Source organism: Lepidochelys kempii, chromosome 1 (assembly GCF_965140265.1).
Source record: "Lepidochelys kempii isolate rLepKem1 chromosome 1, rLepKem1.hap2, whole genome shotgun sequence".
Taxonomy (NCBI): Eukaryota; Metazoa; Chordata; order Testudines; family Cheloniidae; genus Lepidochelys; species Lepidochelys kempii.
Window position 1 is genome coordinate 110,936,996 of NC_133256.1, and position 23,664 is coordinate 110,960,659.

Below are 23,664 nucleotides of genomic sequence, written 5' to 3' on the forward strand. Positions count from 1 at the left end.
CAGATAAAAGGAATACACTGGCTTTGTATAATATTCTTATTTACCAATATCTATCTACCGCATTCCTTGCTCTAGGGCCTTGAGCCCAGTCCTGGGAGGCTTCCCACGGTTCATGTAATCTGGGCAAGATTCCAAGGTTCATGCCCTTGAGAGGAGCCGTGTGTGCACTGCTCCTACACAACGCTCCGGGTGTGCCCTGAATGTTGTCAAGTGCATGAACCTTGCACGAATGCTACATCCCCTCCTTTTTTGTTTATTTGTGCTCGGCCATCTCATGGTAGCCATCAATTTGCTTTTGCAAGCTAATTAACTCCCGGATAGACAAGGTCATAACTCGTGGAGCCTGCCAGGGCGGGACTCGACAAAGCCTTAACAAAAAGGAAATATATTGCACACAGTAACAGCAAAAAATAAGCCCAAGAAGGTAAAGTGTAATTGGCCGGGCCCCAATTAGCCATGCTAGAGTACTGGGAAGAGAGGTTCGCGTAAGCAGCGAGCATCATCTCATTCCCTATTTCCTCAGGGTGATGACATACTGGAATAAGGCACGTACCTAACAATTCTTCAGCTGCTACAAAATCAGATAAACAAAAGTGGGTAACATTTGCTATTGAAGCTAATCTTTCCCGTAGGTTCTATGTCATTCGGGCCCGTAACAGAGGAGGCGCTCCCGAGTTAACCCCTACAGGAAATAGCAGGCACATAAGGCACACAATCAATACAAAATTAGCAGTGATTTGGGCGAGAATGGCCACAAACAGAGTCTCAGGATTCTCTGTCTGTTGGTTTGCTGCCAGTCTTCGTTGAGTCGCGGCGACCAATGCTTTCACTGCTCCCCATGTCACGGGCTGGCTTGGGATGCTACGTCTCCTCTGTCTCCGACCTGCCATTGTCGACCCGGGAGGCACCGCGTTCTCCTCCAAGGTCAGCTGAAACTCCGGTATGGGGTTCGACAGCCCTTGGTGCCACGCCATGCTGTTTCAGTGCCGGTCGCACACACCGGGCCGGAACCCACAACGGTCCTGCAGGGAGAGACACAGCAGCATATCCCCGACCCCAAGTAATTAAAGGTACTGGGCCCAACCATTGCGGATCGGGCAGCTGACGGTAATAGACACACGGTCTTTCCAGTACCTCGGACTTATGAAAATGCCAATCCGGGGGGGTCTGCTGATCTGTATTCAGTGTTAAATTATTTAAAGTAAACAAAAGGACATGCAATTGTTGCTGAATGTCTCCTAAGGTTCGGAGACGCAGCTCCCCTTGTTTTAATTGTTTGTCAAGCAAGGTTTTTAGCGTGCGATTTGCACGTTCAACAATAGCTTGGCCTGTGGAATTATAAGGGATCCCGTGTTTGAGACGGACATCTCATTGGGCACAAAAGGTGGAGAGGGCTGTGGAGCAATAGGCTGGGGCATTATCCGTTTTTATCTGGCTCGGGCGACCCATAACAGCAAAACATGCTAGCAAATGGTGAATAACTTTGGGAGTGGCTTCCCCACGCTGTGGGGTCGCCCAGAGGAATCCTGAATTGGTATCAATGGAAACATGTAACAACGAATAGGGGCGGAATTGTGGCATGTGAGTGACATCCATTTGCCACAGCTGATTCGCTGCAGTACCTCTGGGGTTAACGGCATAAGAAAAGGTAGGGGCAGCAGCGGCACAGTGGGGGCAGGAACAAACAATAGAACGTGCATGATCAGCAGGAATGTGAAACTGTCGGGCCAAAACAGAGGCAGAGTGATGAAAAAAGGAATGGCTTTCGATGGGGTCAGAAAAAAGGGAATTTACCTGACCACGTAATGCGCGATCAGCGCGCGCATTGCCCTCAGTGAGTATCCCAGGCAGAGGGGTATGACTGCGAATATGAGCAACAAAATAAGGGAAATTACAAGTGGTGATGAGATACTGTAAGGACAAAAACAGGCGAAGAAGGTCCGCATCGACCTGAGGGGTAATGAGGGCAAGGGGTAAATGATCAATTACCTGATAAATGTAATGGATGTCCACAATTAAATTAAAGGGACAATCAGCAAAAAGTTGAAAGGCCAAAATAACAGCAGCTAGTTCCGAGCGCTGCGCGGAACGCTGAGGCAGCGTAAAACGAGAATGCCAACGAGGGGGGTCACCTAATTGATAGGCGACAACACCACGATGTGGAGAGCCATCAGTAAAAAGAGTGATAGCTGAAACAATAGGTTGAGAGCGGCTAAGACGATGTACGATTAGTGGCACCTTTTGTGTGATCACCAACCGAGGATCTTTTGGGGGATTATAAGAGATCTCTCCCACATAATCACAAAGAGCAACCTGCCAGGCCAAGGAGGTGTGATACAAGGAATCAAATTCACTACATAATAAGGGGAAAATAATGGCAACTAAATCAGTGCCCGTAAGTTGCACTGCACGGTGGCGGGCTTTACGAACAAGGTCGGAGAGGGCGTCTAAATAAGGATAAATGTTCCGAGGAGGAGTGGAAGACAAATATATCCACTCTATAATAGAGACGGCTATGTCTGTACGAGGTACAAACAGAGCCACAGTAGGCGTATGAGGGGTGGCAAGGAGAACCAACTGCAGGGGACGAACCTCAGTGAGTCTATCCACAAACTGCTGACTCAACACTGCATTGATCTGTCGAATGCAGGCAATGTGCTCCTCAGTGATGGCAATAACTGAGCCCGGTGCCCGAGCTCCACGTAGGAGCTCGAACAATGGCTGCAGCATTGATGTGGGGAGACGGAAGTAGGGTCGAATCCAATTTAAATGACCCAAAATTTGCTGTAATTTAACGAGGGTTAGGGGTTGGGGTAGGACCACTTCCGGGCGAACAGGGGCAGCATAGGTTTGTAAAACCTTATGCCCGAGATATTGGTAGGAATAAGAGCGTTGGATTTTTTCTGGTGCCACTAACAGGCCATTTTGGCCGAGAATCTGAGACAAATATTCAAGCTGTTGTGCTGTAACCTGGGGACCGCTAAGCAAAATATCATCCATATAATGGTAGACCTTTAGTGTGGGGTATTGGGCACGAAAAGGGGCAAGGGCCCGATCCACAAAAATTTGACACAAGGTTGGATTATTTTGCATTCCCTGGGGCAAGACCTTCCACTGATACCTTTGAGAGGGTCGCTGATTATTATATTCTGGCACCGTAAATGCGAATTTTTTGCGATCTTGTGGGCAAAGGGGGATTGTGAAAAAACAATCTTTTAAATCTAACACACAAAGCTGATTGGTTTGAAGAATTAAATTTGGGTTTGGCAACCCAAACTGCAAGGGGCCCGTGGGTTGGATGCGTTTATTTATTTCCCTTAAATCATGTAACAGCCGCCATGCACCAGATTTTTTCTTAATAATGAACACCGGGGTGTTCTAAGGACGAGTGGAGCTCTCCAAGCGCTGTGCATGCAAATGTTGTTGCACAAGTGAATGAAGCGCTTTCAGCTTTTCTAGGGGGAGGGGCCACTGGTCAATCCATACGGGCTCTAAGGATTGCCATACCAATGGTAATGCGGAGGGCAAGGTGGGTGGGGGAGGGTTTTGGGCCATTATATATTAATATCGACGGTGGTGTCCAGCTTTACAAGTAAGTCTCGGCCCCAAATATTGAGGTGGACAGGGAGCACAAAAGGGCGGATTGTAGCAAGGGCACGGCCTCCTGGTTTAGAGACCGTGACCCAAGACAAACTTTGGCGCCCGGGTTTGCTACCCCCGATCCCCCACAACTCTTTAGAAGGAACTGTTGGCCAACTGACCGGCCAGTCCTGATCACGAATCACCGTAACGTCAGCTCCAGTGTCCACCAGCCCTGTAAAAGGAACATTATTTAAGAGAAGTGTTAACTGAGGTTTTGAGGGGCTGAGCGACATTGTTAGAGGAACAAGTTGAGAGGACGTGTCGTGAGGCTGCGACTGAGACTGCGTCGATCCAAAGCCGCCTCCGCCCCGGGCTTGATCCTCTGTAGCTGGCACCTGATAGGGGACTAAAATCAATTGTGCAATTGACCGTCCACGTGGGAGCGACTGCGGAAGATGGGTCCACACGTGAACCTTAATAACGCCGGTGTAATCGGCGTCAATGACCCCTGGGATGACAAAAAAACCCTGTTTCCCAGCGTGTGAGCGAGGGAGAACCAGACCCACAAATCCGGCAGGGAGAGGTCCCGTCACCTGTGTAGGTATGGTGCAAACCTCCCCCGGCAACTGAAAATCAGCGTCCTCCTGCATAATCAAATCAAGCCCTGCGCTTCCGGCAGTCGCCGCCCTCATAGAGTCTATGGATTTTAAGGCAGAGGAACAGTTGTCTGAGTGGGGAACACCCCCGTTTGGTCCTGGGTTCGGGGGGGACCCGTCGTGCGGTTTCCCGACCCGCTATGACACTGATTAGCCCAGTGATAGCCCTTCTGACACTTGGGGCACTTCTTTGAGGGGCGGGCGGGCGCCGTCGATGAGCGGCACTCCCACTGAAAGTGACCCTCCTTACCACAGCGATAACGCTTCCCCTCCTTCCCGCTTTTCCATAGGGCGGCAGCCAGAACCCCAGCTTTATGTGCTTGTGTGCCAATGTTTTGGCACGCCCGCAGCATGTCCGGCAGCTCTAGAATGCCAGCGGCTTGTGCCGCCTGGAGAGCACGGCGGCAATCCTCGTTCGCATTTTCAACCGCCATTTTAAACAGAATCTCCTGAGCTGCCGCAGGGTTATCCACCTGTCGGAGGATAGCCTCCTGCAATCTGTTGGTAAAATCCATAAAGGACTCTGATGCACCCTGACAGATACTGGCAAATAAGAAATGGTGCACCTAAGTAATTGTTCTTATTGGAACAAGCAGGTTGGTCTGGCCTCTGATTGATACATGGCTAGATTTACCTCACTGCACCTTCTCTGTGAGTGACTGCAGTGTGACCTAGAGGAAGGAGTCCCCTAGACGTGGGAGGGGGGGAAAGCAAATGAGTACAAAACAAAGCTGGTCTATTTCTTGTTTTGATCCACTCCATCTATCTTTTACATCTTTGGCTGGCAGCAGACGGTGCAGAAGGACTGCAAGCCATCCACATCTCATGGCTGCTCGGCAGAAGATGGTACAATAGGACTGCTAGCAATCCATATCGCCTGCCTGCTCACCATAAGATAGTTCAATAGGACTGACTGCAGGACTAAAGAGAATGACCTGGTCAAGTCACTTCTAATGTAGTCCCTGCACCCATGTCTGCCCAGGCGCTCTTGGACAATGTGGCCAGGAGCACCTCGGACACGACGATGACGGCTACCAGTCCTATTGTACCGTCTGCTGCCACAAGGCAATGGGTTGCTGCTGCTGTGTAGCAATGCAGTACCACGTCTGCCAGCACCCAGGAGACATACGGTGACGGTTACCTGAGCGGGCTCTATGCTTGCCGTGGTATGGTGTCTGCACAGGTAACTCAGGAAAAAAGGCGCGAAACGATTGTCTGCTGCTGCTTTCACGGAGGGAGGGAGGGAGGGAACGGGGGCCTGACGATATGTACCCAGAACCACCCGCGACAATGTTTTAGCCGCATCAGGCATTGGGATCTCAATCCAGAATTCCAATGGGCAGCGGAGACTGCAGGAACTGTGGGATAGCTACCCACAGTGCAACACTCCGGAAGTCGACGCTTGCCTCGGTACTGTGGAAGCACCCCACCCAGTTAATGCACTTAATGCACTTAGAGCATTTTCTGTGGGGACACACACATTCGAATATATAAAACCGATTTCTAAAAAAAGACTTCTATAAATTCGACCTAATTTCGTAGTGTAGACGTACCCTAAGAAAGTCCTTCATGATGCCATATGGCAGGTTCAAGAGATCCAGCAAACAGACAGTTAATAAACTCCCCAGTCACTTCTTCTCTAGCCCACATGCACCCAGGTGAGAAGGATCAGGGTAATGAGGCAGGGCTTCTGGCAGACCACTCAGGAGCTAAGGATTTATACTGCTGAGCCTTAAGAAAGGGGGATCGCTGGGAGGCGGAAGGGAAAAGAAGTGAGGTTACAAGGGAATGCACTACCCTGGGCTTTTAAGGCTACACAGCTGCCTCCATGCAAGGCTAGGAGGGATTCTGTTCTCTTCCTTGCCAAAGCAGAACCATTTTGTTTGCCATTGATTAAAAGCTCTGAGGTCGTTTGGTTTGAGTTTTGTTTTTTTAGAACCTCTTTAACAAACTACTGGTCCCAGGAGTTGGCTGACTCTCAGCTTTCAGACCCTCCACATTTCAAGGACGTCTCTTAGGGCCACTCTCTAGTGATCTGCTCCTGTGACTCTTCCTGTGTCGGGGAGCCCTACCCATAGGAACTCTAACCCTAGCTCCAAGTACCCTAACAATTGCAACTCTAGCCCTAGGGCAGGGAGCAGTGTTCCCTCTCATTTTTTATGTCCATGTGCGGAATGAATTTTGTTATGTGCACCAACATGGAGGTGATGTGTGACACAGGTCCATGCTGGGGCCGGCAGAGAGGGGCGCCTATCCCCGCCGTGGCAGGTCTGTGCTGGGGAGGGGCATCTCTCCCCGCTGTGGGGCTTAATAGGCAGCCATGCAGCTTAGAGGGAACTTAGGCAGGGAGCCCTACACATAGGAACCCTAGCCCTAGATGCAAGTAGCCTACTCATAGGAACCCTAACCATAGCTCCAGGTACCCTATCCATAGAAACCCTAACTCTAGTTCCAAGTTGTGACCCAAGGTGCCTAGGGTAGGCATACTGAAAATGCCAAGATCAGGGCAGACTGGAAAAAGGAGAGCAGATTCCCCCAAAACTGGTGGTTAACACTGAAGTTAGATTCACCAACCAGTCACAAACTGTGCTCCAGATCCCCCACACTGGTTATCAAGAGGCCAAAAAAAGAAAGAAATCACACAGCCCCCTTTATTGCATTCCAGTTCTCTGGCTCCCAATCAACACCTAGGTCCAGTAGAGTGAGAAGTTATTTCAAAAACTCTACTCACTATACAAAATGTTCTTCTGAACCCCAAAGGGCCAGCCACATTGGCTTCTCTCAATGGGTTCATTGTACAGCCAATTGCCCTTGCTGGGCCATCCAACAGGCTAGATAGTGCTGGTGCCAATCTGTCTGGGGGTGTCACCCAGAAACACAGCACAAGTTTGAGATATCAATATACCATACATATTTATAACTCAAGATACAAAGATGATAAATACATATAAACAAGATCATCATACTTAGCAAATCATATCTTTTCCACTGATACCTTAACATGGCATATCTCGTAAGATTCACTGTAATTTTGTAATATTGGTACCAATAATATAAATGGTCACCCATATTCCATACAGCGTCACACAAGTACCCTGCCCATAGGAGCCCTAACCCTGGGGCGGGGAGCCCTAACCATAAGAACCTAACCCTAGCTCCAAGTATTGTACCAAAAGGAATCCTAATCCTGGGGCTTACCTCACCTGTGGGCTATTTGAGCTCTGCCTGCTATTCTAAAAGCCTCTTTCTTGGGAATCAGACCTGAAGAGAGAGAGCGTTAAGCAGGGACAGACTCTTTCCTTGTTGAAAACATTAAAATCCACTTAATTACCCAGCTAGGCATCCGAGTCTCAGGGTTAGGAGTACAGCTGAAATGCATTCTTTTGGAACTTTACTTCCCCACGTTAAACATCCTAAATAAATCTTTGCAGAGATGGTCACTCAGTGCTCCTCTCCCCCAGGTCCTCCTGTCCCTTTTCACTCTTTGAGCTCTACCCATAGGAACAATAATCGTAACTCCAAGTACCCTACCCATAGGAACCCTATCCCTCGCTTGAAGTATCCTACTCATAGGAACCCTATCCCTCACTCGAAGTACAATTATAAGTCTCAAGTGAGTAGCAGACCCTGGAAGCAGCTGCTTTGTTAGTCTAGTACAGGGGTTTTCAAACTTCACTGCATCACAACCCCCTTCTGACAACAAAAATTACTACATGACCCCAGGAGTGGGGACTGAAGCCTGAGTCTGCCTGAGCCTCACTGCCCCTGGTGGGAGAGCCAAAGCTCAAGACCTACTGCCCCGGTTGGGGGACCTGTAGCCTGAACCCCACCGCCCAGGGCTGAAGCCCTCAGGCTTCAGCTTCAGCCCTGGGTGGTGGGGCTCAGGCTTGGGCTTCAGGCTTGGGCCCCAGCAAGTCTAACGCCAGCCCTGGCAACCCCATTAAAATAGGGTTGTGACCCACTTTGGGGTTCCAACCCACAGTCTGAGAACATTATACCAAAGAGACAAGGTGGGTGAGGAAATATCTTTTATTGAACCAGCTTCTATTGGAGAGTGTTAACGTATAAGCCCTTTGCCTGAATCATATTAACAGAGTAAAATTGGGTTCTCTTTTTCAATATGTATGAAGAAAGCCTGAAAGATTGCTTTGGCACATCTCAGTTATCAAGCAGCTATTCAGTATTTATTTGGACAGAGATAATTGAAACCTGGGGATCTCTAGGAATAGCTGAATAAAAACCATGGAGTTCACTGATTGCATTTTACTGATTGTTTACAAGTGCAACTAGACTGTTGTGTTTATAGACCATATAACTCTCTGATTTTCATGCACTAGCAGAAATAGTAAGATATCTGCATTCTGAATGATACAGGGGAATGTTTCAATTGTGATATGGAAAGATTTCTTTGCTGGAAATAAAATCCAGAGTTTTTAAGAAAAGTATTTATTTATTTTAGTCTAAATTTTTGGCCAAATTTTGCTTCTTTAAATAAATCACAACTACTTTCATATGCAAATACACTGACTATTTTTAAATATCTAAGTAGGCACCAGCACTAGTTATACTGAATACGCACTTGCATGCTTAGAGGCCCACACCTTGTGGCCAGCCTGCTTATTTTTATTCTCCAAAGCCGATGTGCTTAATTGACTTTAGTAGAGCTGAAGTTGGTGAATTTTTTTCCAAATAGGTTTTCCCCCCCAAAATGTTCAATATTTCATGTTGTTTTGTGCCCTGAAATATCTTTATTCCAAATTTTGGAGTCTTTTCACTTTGAAACCTGGAAAGCACATACACACAACTACTGAGCACTGGAAAAGTCACATCCACCAAACCAAGTCTGGAAGTGCTAGAGTGGCATTTTTCTTTGGTCCATTGTAGATGAGGCAAAAAATAAACCCCCAAAAACCTGAGTCATTAATCCCTTCTCCCTGTCCCAGCTTTCCTCCTCCATAGGTGACCCTATGGGATAAGAGAGTGCATCCACACGCACAGAGCCGTCTGATCAACGATCCACTTCTCTATCATAAGGTGAAGTGTCTTCTTCACAGGGCCCTAGCCCCCTCTCCCACACAAAAATGGTACACACAAAAAGCGCAATAAACAGAGGCAAGAGGAACAGCAGGGACAGACAGATTTTTTCAGCCTGGTTTCCAACCAGGATCCCTTTCATTGCTGAGTTTACGCACAATGTATTTAATCTTACCTGCTTCCTTAGTGACATACCGACCAGAAAGCATAGTCTGAGCAACAGTGCTGGGTCAGAACAGCCCCCAGTAAGCCAGAGGGAGTGAGAAGGAGCTGAAGCCAGTTGTAGAAGGGATCCCATTAGACCTAGTTAGGGTGAAGAGTACGACGATGGCTTAGCTCACCTGTGGGCTATTTGGGCTCTGCCTGCTATTCTAAAAGCCTCTTTTTTGGGAATCAGACCTGAAGAGAGAGAGTTAAGCAGGGACAGACTCTCCGCTCCCCGGGGCCTTCTGTCCCTTTTCACTCTGCACCTACCATTGTGTAATAATTGCAGTAGCGAGCTTCTTACTGAGGTGTCACAAGCGTAGGAACAAACCAGTCTAATTCTGCGTTTTTTCTGAGTTTAATTAGTGCTCGTTTCTCTACTGGTCCTTCCAGATTGGTTTATGTTGGCCCTCGTACAAAAAGGCTGGAGACTCCTGTGTAAGGATATAGACATGTAGCATAACTAGTGTGTACATATACCACAATAGGTGATTTCATTTTGAAAAGGATCTGCCACCTATGTACAATCCCTTCTGATGCCCCCTAGCCCAACCTGCCATCCCGCTCACTGTTCTGACGTCCCTCTCGAGCATGGCTTGTTTAGCGGATGGCTTGCCTGTTGTGGTTTATGACGGTCCCAAAATAGGAACTAGCAGGGAGCCACTCTCATTTTCATTTCTGGTGCCAAACAGCATCCCATTGTTCTCCAAACATTTGGCAATGAGTTCTCCAGAAGGGATTTCTACAGATTCCTCCTCACATGGCTCCCAGTGAGAAACAAAACCAAAACCCCATTGATCTGCAAAGAACAGCAGCAAAGTCACCACCACTCATTTGGTTTTTAGGGCCTGCTCTTGAGGGATGCTGCATATCTCCCACTTCCAGCCATGTAAGGTGACCAGACAGCAAATGTGAAAAATCAGGACAGGAAGTGGAGGGTATTAGGCACCTATATAAGAAAAAGACCCAAAAATCGGGGCTGTCCCCATAAAAATCGGGACATTGGGTCGCAGCCACTGCAGGGTGAGCTCTGGCACTTCTCAGGATCAAGCTATAAGTTACCTCTTTAGGGGGTTCCTTGTGTTCCCAGGCCCCCACCACAGGGCTAGCTGCTCTGCCTATATTGTGCGAAGAGCAGAGTGCTTATCAAAGGAGAATCCCTAGTGACATCAAACCCAGTGCAGCAGGCAGGATCTCGACAGCATAAGGTAGCCTTGAACGGTCAATTTCTTGGGGAACGGGAAATATGAAAGAAGAGCAGGAGCCAGATAAAGAGAGCATGAAAGAATAGAGGTGGAGAAGATTCTCATATTCTCTTAATCCTCACATGTGCCTCACCCCCATCAGATTGGGGCCTGCATCATTCCCCGACCAGCATTTCAAATGCCTCCTAGGCACTGAATTTACCTTTTCATGGCTATCCTATTTGTATCCTTTTCTTCTTCTGCTTTGTCCAGGTTGGAAAGCAGCACAGCCAGTTGCTTTTGGGCCTGTAAACCAGAAACACGAGAGAGAGAGAGAGAGAGAGAGAGAGAGAGACACTGGTCAGTTTAGAAGCAGATCTACAGAAAGAACTTCACATTATCGACAGTCTAGTTTGGCTGCAGCCAGTACAATGTGTGCTTTGTCATAGGTTCATGCTTTTCAGTTCCATTTCATTGCTTCTGACGAGTTCAAAATGCAGCAGCTATTTATTAATGCACGCCTCACATCATCTGGGGGAGGTAAAGAAGTATTATTCCCATTTTACTAGGATTCTCAACCCCAAAAGTTCAAAAATTGTAAGTTACACCCCCAAAATCACAAGATTGACCAAAAAATCATGAGAATTTTTAAACAAGATTAAATCATGCTTTTTTGGTCTGTCCTCTGAAGTTTGAACTCCCCTGAGCAGCCCCAATAGGTGTGTTGATAGTTACAGTGTTGCTAACACTGTATGGCAGCATGACAAAGTGGATGCTACTTGGCTTTGTTTTATTAAAGGCCTGGGTTCTATTCCCAGCTCTGCCTGAAGTGATCCTGTGCAAGCTCTCAGGCTGGATCTTCACGGTGGAGTTAACACAAGTCATCTCCATTCAAGACACTCCTCCCAAGTTAGCCTCGCTCAAGTGAGAGCGGCCACGCTGCAAAGCAACGCTCGAGTTGCTGTAACCACACGGGTACTGCACTCGCTCACTCTGGTGTGGCTTTCAGGCTTCGGGGGGCATAGCCCATGGTTCTCAGCACCGGAGCAACCTGAGCTGCTTTTTGAATGCTTTCCCAGTGAATTGTGGGAAAACTTGCTTGTCCTTTCTGGGAACAAAGGGGAAATTGTGGGAAGGCATTGTAGTACTAGCGGCACGCAAAGAGAGCTAGCCTGCATCCAGTCCGCAGAGGGATCATGTTAGCCGCTTCTCGGGTCAGCCAGCTCCGTTAAAAGCTCCAGCACACTCATGGAAAGGGATTTTGTATGTGGACAGGACAAGGACAAGCCCGCAGTTATCTATCAATGGGTGAATTATAGTTATCTTCCCTAAGGTAGCAGTGTGAGGCCCTGGTTAATAATAAAGTTTGAGAAAGCCACAAAAGATTCATAATTTCAGTGCAACATACGGGACTAGAATTTATTTCTTCAGACTACAGGGCATTGTGTGGGGAGTCCCACTCTATGTTTTCCAAAATCACATGAAGACAGGAGCTTGTCCTATTTTCATGAGTGCTTTGCAAGGAAGGCCCAAATCACGATACTTGAAATAAATTTGCGAGAGCTCAGAACACCATTTTACAGACTCCCGCCCCCTGGCAAAAGGGAGCACAGAACCAATGTTTAGAACAATACACAGTCTGAGGTGCAGCTCAAACTTCTGAAATATTTGCCTCACACTGTAATTGGTGCATACATTTAAATACTTACTAGGCCCTGCAAAGTGAATAGTAGATTTTAGGTCACTTGTATTTTCATAGCACAAGTGATGCCATTTGAAAATTAACATTCTCCAAATTTCATTCAATTTAACATTGTCTAAACAGCAAGAGGTTTGTCTTGCTACCATTAGAAATGAGGTAGTGCCCATGAGTTGTATCACACAGCAGTGCATTTACAAGTATTGCAGAGAAGGACCTTCAAGTGCTCAGAGAACAAGGCCAGCACATACTAAGAGCACCACCTAGTGCCCAAATCGAGTATAAAGGGAAGGAGGTACAAAGGAAAAGCAGGACTTGTAGGAAAATGACAGCTGCAGAATGACAGACTGATGAAGTGAGCTGTAGCTCACGAAAGCTTATGCTCAAATAAATTGGCTAGTCTCTAAGGTGCCACAAGTCCTCCTTTTCTTTTTGCGGATACAAACTAACACGGCTGCTACTCTGAAGACTGAATAAAGTGACTCTCAGTGCAGCAGAGCTGAAGAGCATCTCTATATAAGCTCAAAAGCTTGTCTCTCACAACAGAAGTTAGTCCAATAAAAGATATTACCTCCCCCACCTTGTCCCTCTAATATCCTGAGACCACCACAGCTACAACACTGCATACTTTAAGCAACTTATTTTCCAACCTTTCAGTTCTTAACCGTGTAACTCTAATTCCAATGTAGATTTTTTTAATGACATTTCCTAGGATTTTTTTTAAATAATGGAAAAAGATGGAGATAAAAACATAGAAAAGGGAAGCCTCACTCTCCAGGGTATTGAAGCTCTGTTGATTTGCAACGAATTAGCAATAGAGCATGTAAATATGGAACTCTTTGGCTTGACATCACCAATATACCTTGGCGATCCCACTTTAACCAGAGTGCGGGGGGGGAGGAGGGGTGTCTCTTGCAGACCAAGTAATGTTATGAGCTTCATTGCTCCTAAGGTGCATCAGAGGGGGACTTCTCCTGCAAACTTTACAAAGTGTGTAGCCCTCCCTCTACACCTTCAGTACACGGGTCAATATACAGCTAAATCAGCGACAGCTGCGCGCGCCGCACATGAAAGCGACGTATAGGTCACATCAAAAACAATTTCCACCAGTGATTCAATGAAGGCTAAGGCCATATAAAATGCTAAATTTCTGTTCACAGTTAGTTTTTTTAAAGACAGAGGTGACATGTGGGAGGAGGGCACATGAGGTCACATGACCCCCTCAGAGTTGCTGCTTGGCTTGTACTGAGCATGCTCACACCGACTGAGCGTGCTCAGTAACATCTTCTGAAGCACTGTCCTCACTCTGCGCCACCTCCCCTCCCCCATCCCATTGGCAGGTATGGGTCGTCTCTGGCTAAAGAACAATTCAAAAAGTGATCACAACACTTCATGATGGGGAAGGGTACTCCCCTGACCCCCATACTCAAAAATAACTGACTCATGCTTGTTCAAACTCCCTCTTACTTCCCTCACAACCACACATATATTCACCTTCAGGTAAAGACCAACCCTGAAAAATTTCACCCTCGAAGGTGAAAGTATCCAGAAGTTATGTGAGACTGAAAACAAGGCTAGAATGGAAACTCCTTGTCTTATGCAACTTTCGTGTCTGCTGTTGCTCCCACTAGAATACGCTTATTTATTAGTCTTAAAAGTCAGTTAAATAAGTACAGGGAAAATAAAATAGTTAAAGAATGAACCAATCTTTCAAAATTCAAAAATATGCCTAAGAAATAACACCCCAGCAATGGCTAACTACATGCAAAGTAAAAACAATTCTTGTCAGACTTGCAGGCTGAGACTTCTACTGTATCTGGGTTAGGATGATTGGATCTTCCACCCTTAGATCCCTCTATTCAGCCCATAGCCTATGAGCCAGGGCAATTCACCTCTACCGCAGCCAGATTCTAGCCTAGCCCCAGTCTTGCTCTCCTAGTCGACAATCCCAACCAAAAGATGCACTCCGTGCCAGAATCCCTGGCTCCCAGGAAGAGGCTGAGCAAGGAGCCAGACATTCCATTGCATCTTCCAGAGTAAACACTGCAGGTTTCTACCTCATTCGAGGTTGGGAGAGTTGCGGGGAAATGATAACATATGGAGGAGTTACAAGCCAGGTTTAAGATCAGTAAGGGCTGGTCTGGCAACTAAGGTTCCAGAACTGTGCTCCTGTGTGAAAACACAGCTATAGTTATTGGCACTAAAAGAGGAAGGCAGAGGTGGGGGAGGGATTATTTGGGGAATAAAAAATGCCTGTGATACTGTGATACAGTCTTCATGACTTATGTCCCTTTGCAACTCCACCAGCTTGTGATTTGTCCTATAATATATTCATGATAAAACAAGCCCAACAAGAACACACCTCATCATCATTTTACATTAGCCTTTCTCTCTAATGTTTTGCATGAAGGTTAAAATGTTTTCCATACTCGAGTTCAGCTGGTTCTTCCTCTTCTTCCGGTTGTTTCTCCTCTGTCAAGAAGTGTTCAGTTATCTGAACCACAAAAAATGTTTACAGACAGGAATTTCTTGACTAAATACTTCCATCTAACAACAACATACAGCAAATCTTAAAAGTGCAGCTCTACTCCACAAAGTACTATGAAAATGGTATCTTTCAGTTAACAAGTCTGCTCCCTGTGTTACTTCTACTTCCTTTCCTGATGAGGCTCCAGTCCAGAAAAGCACTTAAGAATCCTAACTTTAAGCCGTGAATAATTCCCATTGAACGCCCTCTAGTTCTGAATATCCTTTTGGGATGGGGTGACCCGTACTGCACTCAGTGTTCCAGGTGAGGCTGTACCGTTGATTTAGGGAAAGGCATTATAAAGGCATTTTTTGTGGTTTTTATTCTCCATTGCATTCTTTATGCATCCTAACACCTTGTAAGTTTTCTTTGACCACAGCTGCGCACTGAGCAGAGGTTTTCATTGGGATATCTACAATGATCCCCAGGTTCCTTTCCTGAAGTGATCATTTAGACCTCCATAAGGTGTACAAGTAGCTTAAACCTTCCAACATGCATTACTTTGGATATAATGATACTGAATTTCATTTGCCGGAGTGTTCCCCATTCACCTAGCATGTTTAGAGCTCTCTGAACTTCCTCACAGTTCTCTCTGGTCATGACTAACCTAGAGAACTTTGCGTCATCTGCAAATTTTGCTATGTCACTACTCATCCTGCTTTCCAATCAGTAATAAATATATTGAACACCACAGGATCTAGTAGAGAACATTGAGGCACCCTGCTGCTAATCTGTTGCAAGGAGGAAAATTGCCCATTATTTAATCTTACTCTTTGTTTTCTGCCTCTTAGCCAGTCATTGATCCATGACATACTTTGCCTCTTTCCCCATGACTACTTAGCTTCATTAGGAGCCTCTTGTGCAGGACCTTGTTGAAGGTCTTTTTGAAATGTAAATAAATTGTCAACTGGTTCTCCTTTTGTGACCCTAATAACATCTCAGTGCCAGAGGGCAAGGGATTCCCCATCATGGAGCAATGAGCCTCAGCTGATCTCACCAGCTTAGTGTACCCCAACTCACTGTTGGCATGATATGTATCTAAGGAGTGTCATGTAAGGTACAGTAGAATCTCAGAGTTACGAACTGACCAGTCAACCTCACACCTCATTTGGAACCAGAAGTGCACAATCAGGCAGCAGCAGAGACAAGAAATAAAATTAAAAAAGCAAATTCAGTACAGTACTGTGTTAAACATAAACTAGTAAAAAAACAAAGGTAAAGTTTAAAAAAGATTTGACAAGGTAAGGAAAGATAAGGTAGCATTTTTCTTTTGCATAGTAAAGTTTCAAAGGTGTAGTAAATCAATGTTCAGTTGTAAACTTTTAAAAGAACACCCATAACGTTTTGTTCAGAGTTACCCACATTTCAGAGTTATGAACAAATTTTATTCCTGAGGTATCTGTAACTCTGAGGTTCTACTGAGTCATATGTTAAGTGGTAACACATTGGTCATCAATATTATAAGGTGGTCATGGGTGGCCAGTGATCCAGCCGCCCAGGGAGGCTAACTCCCAGCTCCTCCCCTTCTGCCCCCCCCCACTTCCCCTTTCCCCGCAGCAGCCCAAAGCACCCTCACCATGGCCCCCCAGCCCTCGACGGCCGGGGTGGCGAGGCCCCAGCCTTGGTGTGCCGCAGCCTCAGCGCCCACTCTCCCTGGGCCACGTGGCCACAGCACCCCCAGCCCTGGTGCTGCAGGTGGCTGGGCAGTGCAGTTGCCATGCCCCCAGCCCCGGGCGGCCCCTAGTCCCGGTGCTTGGGTGTCTGGGCAGCACGGTAGCCACGTCCCCAGCCCCAGTGCTCCAGGCGGCCCCCAGTCCTGGTGCTCGGGTGGCCAGTCCCAGAGCTCCAGGCAGGCAGCACAGTGCAGCACCAGCTGCCCCGAGACCCTGCAGGAGGCATGCCGGCCTGGGGGCAGGGCCACAGTAGGCTGTTTGGGGAGGCACAGCCTCCCCTTGCCTACGATACCCGCCAGCCATGTATGTGGTGTATGTATGGGTGTTATATAAAAATTATAAAGGTGTGCTGGAAATATATTCTTAAAAGGTCTTTGGCAGGCAAGGCTGAGGTCACCTCTTCCTAGACAAAGGAATATGGTTCTGCCTGCTTGAATCCGTCTCCAATGTAAATTGAGCAAGGAGGGACAATGAAATTACATTTACATGAAAGGTAGAACAAAGCCATCAGGAAAACCAGAGTGGAGGAATTTTTTAGTATCTAGCAAAGCTCCCAAACTTATCTTTTCAAAGTGTTATGCGGGTTTCCTTTGGGGATGAGGACTGTTAGGTCAGATACAGAGTGATCATATTGTGAAAAGACAAGCCTTGGAGCTTAAATTCATAACTTTGCTAGATGCTAAAAATCATGGTCTGAATAAAGATGCTGGATTTATGGTTTATTACAACAATCTGCAACCCACTAACCTGCCTTGTTTTCCTGTGACTACTGGAGTATTAAGGGGCCCCTTCACCGTGAATGGTCCCTTGGAATATGTGCTACCTACTTACACTAAACTATCTGTTCCATCTTGTATTTAGCTGTGGCACTCTGAGTACCTTTCCCAGACCTGAAGAAGAGCTCTAAAAGCGTGTCTCTCTCACCAACAGATGTTAGTCCAATAAAAGATACTACCTCACCCACCTTGTCTCTCTAATATCCTGGGACTGACACAGCAACACCATCACTTGCTCTTGTTTTGTTACACAACCGTCTCAGTTCAGCATTGCAAATGGAAGAGTGAAATCGTCAGCCAAACTAACAGGCTGGTGGTGTGTACTGTCTCTTTAAAGGAGCAGCAAACTTGAAAGGGTTTTGTGAGTGTGCCAGGGAGAGGGACTGGACACTGCAGGGCAGACGGTTTGGGGGAGACTCGAGTCTGGAAGGGCTGTTGGGGTCACCCTGCAAGGAGTAACCAGGCTGGTGGAAGCTAGGGTGAAGCTACTATGCTGTGAGCCGGCTATTGGTGGCAGGGCTCTGAGCTAAGGCTGCACAGCACAGAAGCACCCAAGATTACAGGGCAGGTGGTGACACTGACCCGGGCTGACCTCCAAAGCGTCACACCTTTATCCACTACTTTACTGATGTGTTCAAGGAATTCTAAGAGATTAGTGAGACGTGATTTTCCTTTGCTGCATTTGTGCTGGTTAGACCTATCAGGTCACAGTCTTCCATATATTTTGTTATTCTCTTTTAATTATCGATTCAACCAGTTTGCCAGGTACAGCTGTAAGATTTACAGGTCTATCATTCTCTGGATCACCTTATTGTATTTCTATAATAAAAGAAGGAACTGCACATGGCCTCTTTGGATAATACACACGCTTTATCTTGTTAATAACAGTAAACACCTTATATTTTTATAAGGCCTCCCTTTCAAAGGATTTCAGTGCACTTTAAAAACCTCAATATCAAACCATACAATACCTGTCTGAGGTAAGGACGTATTAAGGCCATTGCACTTATGAGGAAATTGAAACACAGAGAGGTAGCAGGCAGCTTATAGCTGATCTGGAAACAGAAGGAGAACTGTATATTCCATACTGCTTTTCACTCTCAGACTCCCCCTTCTGGGGAAATGATGCTTTAAATAAGATAAAATCCTGTGCATTCAGGGCTGGTGGTTTTATTTTCTTACCTCCTCAACTTCGTCTCTTAGGTCAATTTCCACAAAAGCAGACAGGTCTTTCTAGAAGAGAGAAGTGAGGAGAAGACAATGAAGCATTAAGTGAATTGAAAATCTTTAAAAAAATGAAAATGAGGAAAAAAAGAAAGAAAACAAGAATTAACATATGGTAAAACCTAGTAAGTGACTACCAAAGGCACTGGCCAAAATTGGGAGTCTAGCAGAGGTTTCCTGTTTTTTTATACCACACTCATTACTGTGGTATCTGAACATCTAAATTAAGATTCAACAGTATTGTATTCACAAAGAGAAAAGGAGTACTAGTGGCACCTTAGAGACTAAACAATTTATTTGAGCATAAGCTTTCGTGAGCTACAGCTCACTTCATCGGATGCATTCAGTGGAAAATACAATGAGGAGATTTATATACACACAGAACATGAAAAAATGGGTGTTATCACACACACTGTAGGAGAGTGATCACTTAAGATGAGCTATTACCAGCAGGAGAGGGGGGGAGGGGGGAGAAAACCTTTTGTAGTGATAATCAAGGTGAGCCATTTCCAGCAGTTAACAGGAACACCTGAGGAGCAGTGGGGGGTGGGGGAAATAAACATGGGGAAATAGTTTTACTTTGTGTAATGACACATCCACTCCCAGTCTCTATTCAAGCCTAAGTGAATTGTATCCAGTTTGCAAATTAATTCCAATTCAGCAGTCTCTCATTGGAGTCTGTTTTTGAAGTTTTTTTGTTGTAATCTTGTGACCTTTAGGTCTGTAATCGAGTGACCAGAGAGATTGAAGTGTTCTCCGACTGGTTTATGAATGTTATGATTCTTGACATCTGATTTGTGTCCATTTATTCTTTTACGTAGAGACTGTCCATGGCAGACTGTCCATGGACACCATCATAGGGCCTAATCATATCAGCCACACTATCAGAGGCTCGTTCACCTGCACATCTACCAATGTGATATATGCCAACATGTGCCAGCAATGCCCCTCTGCCATGTACATTGGGCAAACTGGACAGTCTCTACATAAAAGAATAAATGGACACAAATCAGACGTCAAGAACTATAACATTCAAAAATCAGTTGGAGAACACTTCAATCTCTTTGGTCACTCGATTACAGACCTAAAAGTGGCAATTCTTCAGCAAAAAAACTTCAAAAACAGACTCCAAGGAGAGACTGCTGAATTGGAATTAATTTGCAAACTGGATACAATTCACTTAGGCTTGAATAGAGACTGGGAGTGGATGTGTCATTATACAAAGTAAAACTATTTCCCCATGTTTATTTCCCCCCCAGAGCTCCCCCCCACTGCTCCTCAGACGTTCCTGTTAACTGCTGGAAATGGCCCACCTTGATTATCACTACAAAAGGTTTTCTCCCCCCACCCCCTGCTCTCCTGCTGGTAATAGCTCATCTTAAGTGATCACTCTCCTTACAGTGTGTGTGATAACACCCATTTTTTCATGTTCTGTGTGTATATAAATCTCCTCACTGTATTTTCCACTGAATGCATCCGATGAAGTGAGCTGTAGCTCACGAAAGCTTATGCTCAAATAAATTGTTTAGTCTCTAAGGTGCCACTAGTACTCCTTTTCTTTTCGTGAATACAGACTAACACGGCTGCTACTCTGAAACCTGTCAGTATTGTATTGGGAGCCTTCTGAACACTTTAACATGGTTTCTACAGCCAGGGCCCACCTACTGGAGGTGATTCTCAGTGAAGATTTCATTGTAAATATATTTTAAATTACATTTAATTTCTTCTTTACATACCTGCCTAGACTTGAGTTCAGAGATCGCTGCTTCCCTGTTGGGGTTGGTGACATTACTAATACCTAATAAGCCACACAGGGAGCATTCAGAAAAGTCAACTCCTTATCCCATTGTACGTAACTGTTGTGTCTTCAGCTATTTCTTTTGCAATAGAGAACCTTGAATTCAGGTCTTGTCAGGGAGAGAGTCTTTCACAGGTCACTCAACATGTTCTCAAGTCACCTGAATTGGGCCATCCTGAGGATATACCAACTCTCTACAGCCATGTGGGAAAACAGACTTTAGAAAATAGCAGAAGATGCTCCTGTCGAGTCTGCTGTTGCTTTAAGGTCATCATGGAGAAAGAAGAGGGCATGAAGAGGTGCCACAGCCCTTACTCAGGCAAATAGGCTCCATTTATAGACTACAGTAGGACTGAGTCCTATGTCTGGCCTTCAGGGTAGATGCGCAGCTGAGCTCTCCTTTGAGCAGAGCAATGGGAAAGGGTCTGGCACTAATCCAAAGCTCTGCACTAGAGTTTAATGAAAACAACAGGTAATGATCATCAGACTGAAACCGAATGCTCCATAGAATGGGTCACACATATTCCTCTGAAAGTAACTTCATTCCATTCTAGCTTCCTCCCACCCTCTTCTCACTGGAGTCGTACATCTTACAGTCACCTCCACATTTGCTTGGTTTTCTGATGAATGACGAGCAGTTAGTTGCATTAGAGTTACTTGCCTGTACCTCCAGGAGAACTTCTTCCACTTTTAAATCTTCTGTCTCTGCTTCCTATAGGTTTAAAAGGAGATGGGACAGTTTGCAAATGAAAGTAGAACAATTAGAAAGACTGTTTTGTGCTTACTAAATTCATGTTTCCTGACCAGTTGCTCAGCCGTGTCTATTCTAGTGCCATATTCTTCTTGACTGTAGTCTCCATCCTTATCTTCCTCTTTGTCATCATCCCCTTTCTTATTCAGCTCCACCTGGCTGCACAGAAAGACGTGTGTGCACATGAACAACCCACTGGTTATTATTAAATTAATATTAAATTATTCAACTCACCAACATTTCCTGTCCCATTTCCAATTTCCATTTGCTATCTAGCACAATGGCCTGATTTCCAGAAATGGTGAGCACATGCAGCTCCCATTGATTTCAATGGCTTTACACGTTTTTAAATTATCTGTACACTGGGACTTTCAAGTAATTTCCCACGGGCTGTAAGCTGGCCAGGCAGGTGCCCCATAGCCTGACTCCAGCTTGGGGACAGAGTTCCATCCGCCACACTGGCCCCTGTACAACGTCTGTGTGGTCTTGCTTTACCTGGGCTATGAGATTTTTCATCCTTAGAGCAGAGCAGGCTGTCCATGGTTTTAAAGCCAAGTGCCTGTTTCCAATTCATACCTACAAAGCCTGGGTTCTACTAGCACCCAGGAGTGGCAAACCTACTTCCATCTTATTTTGATGTTTAGTGGTTGCTTACCAGTCCTCTACTTCACGTTTTGTCCTCTCTTCTGAATTCCCAGCTTCTAAAAAGAAAAGAGCCCTTTAGCAGTTTCCTTAGACATCAAAATAACATCTTAACCATGTCTAACTTCCCTCTACCGAAGGACATTTTTGATTTCCCACCTTTTGCTAGTCTTGTAAGAATTGCTGCATATTTCCCCCGCTCCCCACCTTTAACTACATTCAGCGCCCTCCTATTTTCTCACTTGCTGCCCCATTCCATGAATTTTCAGGATGGCAGCAGCCTCTGCTGTTATTTGTGGATTGTGTCTTCACACTGCTCTCTAGGTTGGAGCGGGGTTTGGATACCTGAGCACAAGTTTTCCCTGGTGTCACAGCATTTCAGCTCTCCTCAGTCCTTGGATGGAGCTGGTAAGGATAGCGATGCCAGACTAGCCCTTTTGACTCACACAACACTGCCCCTTGCTCTAAGCCTTTTGGGCCAACCTGCACTCCTGCTGGCTTGCACCCAGCATCAGAGATGGGGAAGTCCCAACGTGCAACCTGTAGAAGGCTGGTGCCACGTGAACTTGTTTCATTTCAGGCCTCCCCTATGAAGTAATCAGCAGGATGACAATGACACTGGGGAAAACCTGTGGTCAGGTATCCAAACCCCTACCACAGCAGTGTGAAGACATCACCTGAAAACATGAACAGCAGCAGACGCTGCCATCCTGAAAAGTCCTGGAATGGAGCAGCAAGTAAACAAATAGAAAGTGGGTGAAGGTATTTAAAAGACAGGAAGAAAGAAAATATTATGGAGAGAAAGAAAAGTAAAACCAGAGCAAAGCCACAGTACATAATGTTAAGGTTAGCAAATTCCTTACTCTGTTCCTACTACACTTCTCTGGCAGAAAAAAAAAGTGTTAAAGAAGGGTAAGGTCCCAATTATAGTTCTTCTGGAAAGAATAGAGAGCAATGTCTCCTCTGACACTGCATTGCATTTTATCCATTTCACTTGGACCAGTTAACCAGGAGGGTAGGAGTGCATGGATTTAAGGTCAGGCAGTTCTCATTACTTCTGCAGAAGACTGTCAGGAACTCCTCTTGACATGAAAAAAATAAAGACAACAAAGCTCTTCAGATATTGAATTCCAGAATGGCTGCACCCTGGGCAAAGCCGCACTCCCAGCTTCTCTCTGTCCCTGCAGGCTTCTGGTAGTTTTTGTTTCCTTTCTCTTTTGTTTTTTCAAGGACACATTTTGTGCTCTTGCAAATAATTGCAGACACAGAAGGGCACCTGCAATTTTTTTGAGGGCAAGCTGTGCCCCCAGGTGAGAAGCCAGGCTTATGAAGTTGTAGGACTTTGCTATATTCCATCTCCCTGATGAAGAACTTGGAGGGAGCTATTTGCGGGAGTTACTAATTTTTTGTTTTAAAGGTAAGAGCGCTCTGAGAAGAAGTACAGTGGCTGAGAGGCCATACAGCAGCTAGGCTGCATGAATAATGCCATGTTCCCTAACAGACAAAAATATTGCACAACAGTGTCATTAAGGCTGGTCTCTTCTGAGAGGTTTACATGCATCCATTTAAAATTAGCAGGGTTCATCTGAAGTTGCTCACCAGTGGCTTCATGGCACGGTTGTCTCAAGAGGCCCCCTTGCAAGCACAATATTTGATAGGAACAGAGAGATTTTTCCAGTAAATATCAACTTTAGAAGGCCTGGCTGGTACAAAAGCTGGGTTATTCATTAAGAGGAGGCTATGCTTTGTTGGGAATATCCCCAATTTCCCTAGTGCTTGGCTTGTGAGAACATCCAGATCTCAAGGCTAATTTCTCTTTACTTTGGGCGATTTCACGTGACAGGAGCATTGCAGATGCTTTTGTCAGCTAGACGAGCTGTGCTGAATGTGGCAAGTATATGGAAATTGGGTAAG

General features: G+C 45.8%; 1 protein-coding gene across 2 annotated transcripts; it reads right to left on the reverse strand.

The window, feature by feature from the left end:
• Positions 1–2,588: 2,588 nt before the first annotated feature.
• C1H13orf46 (chromosome 1 C13orf46 homolog) lies at positions 2,589–21,972 on the reverse strand. 2 transcript variants are annotated; one of them, XM_073327403.1, is made up of 6 exons: positions 21,162–21,738; positions 21,019–21,069; positions 18,518–18,568; positions 14,789–14,853; positions 10,884–10,966; positions 2,589–3,814 (listed from the first exon to the last, which is right to left on the reverse strand). In XM_073327403.1, the coding sequence occupies exons 1-5, from the start codon at positions 21,291–21,293 to the stop codon at positions 10,894–10,896; spliced, it is 372 nt and encodes a 123-aa protein (XP_073183504.1). In that variant the 5' UTR covers positions 21,294–21,738; the 3' UTR covers positions 2,589–3,814; positions 10,884–10,893. The 2 variants fall into 2 exon arrangements, 1 of the variants encoding a protein (XP_073183504.1); XR_012156692.1 differs by lacking the exons at positions 2,589–3,814; positions 10,884–10,966 and adding an exon at positions 21,764–21,972 and having other exon boundaries at positions 14,806–14,853; positions 21,162–21,267.
• Positions 21,973–23,664: the final 1,692 nt, after the last annotated feature.

Coding starts and splice junctions, on each gene's coding strand:
- C1H13orf46 (XM_073327403.1), bottom strand. CDS start 21,293: ATGTGCACACACGTCTTTCTGTGCAGCCAGGTGGAGCTGAATAAGAAA. Junction 21,070..21,161: donor TAGACACGGCTGAGCAACTG/GTCAGGAAACAT, acceptor TTAAACCTATAG/GAAGCAGAGACAGAAGATTT. Junction 14,854..18,517: donor TAAGAGACGAAGTTGAGGAG/GTAAGAAAATAA, acceptor TTTGTGGTTCAG/ATAACTGAACACTTCTTGAC.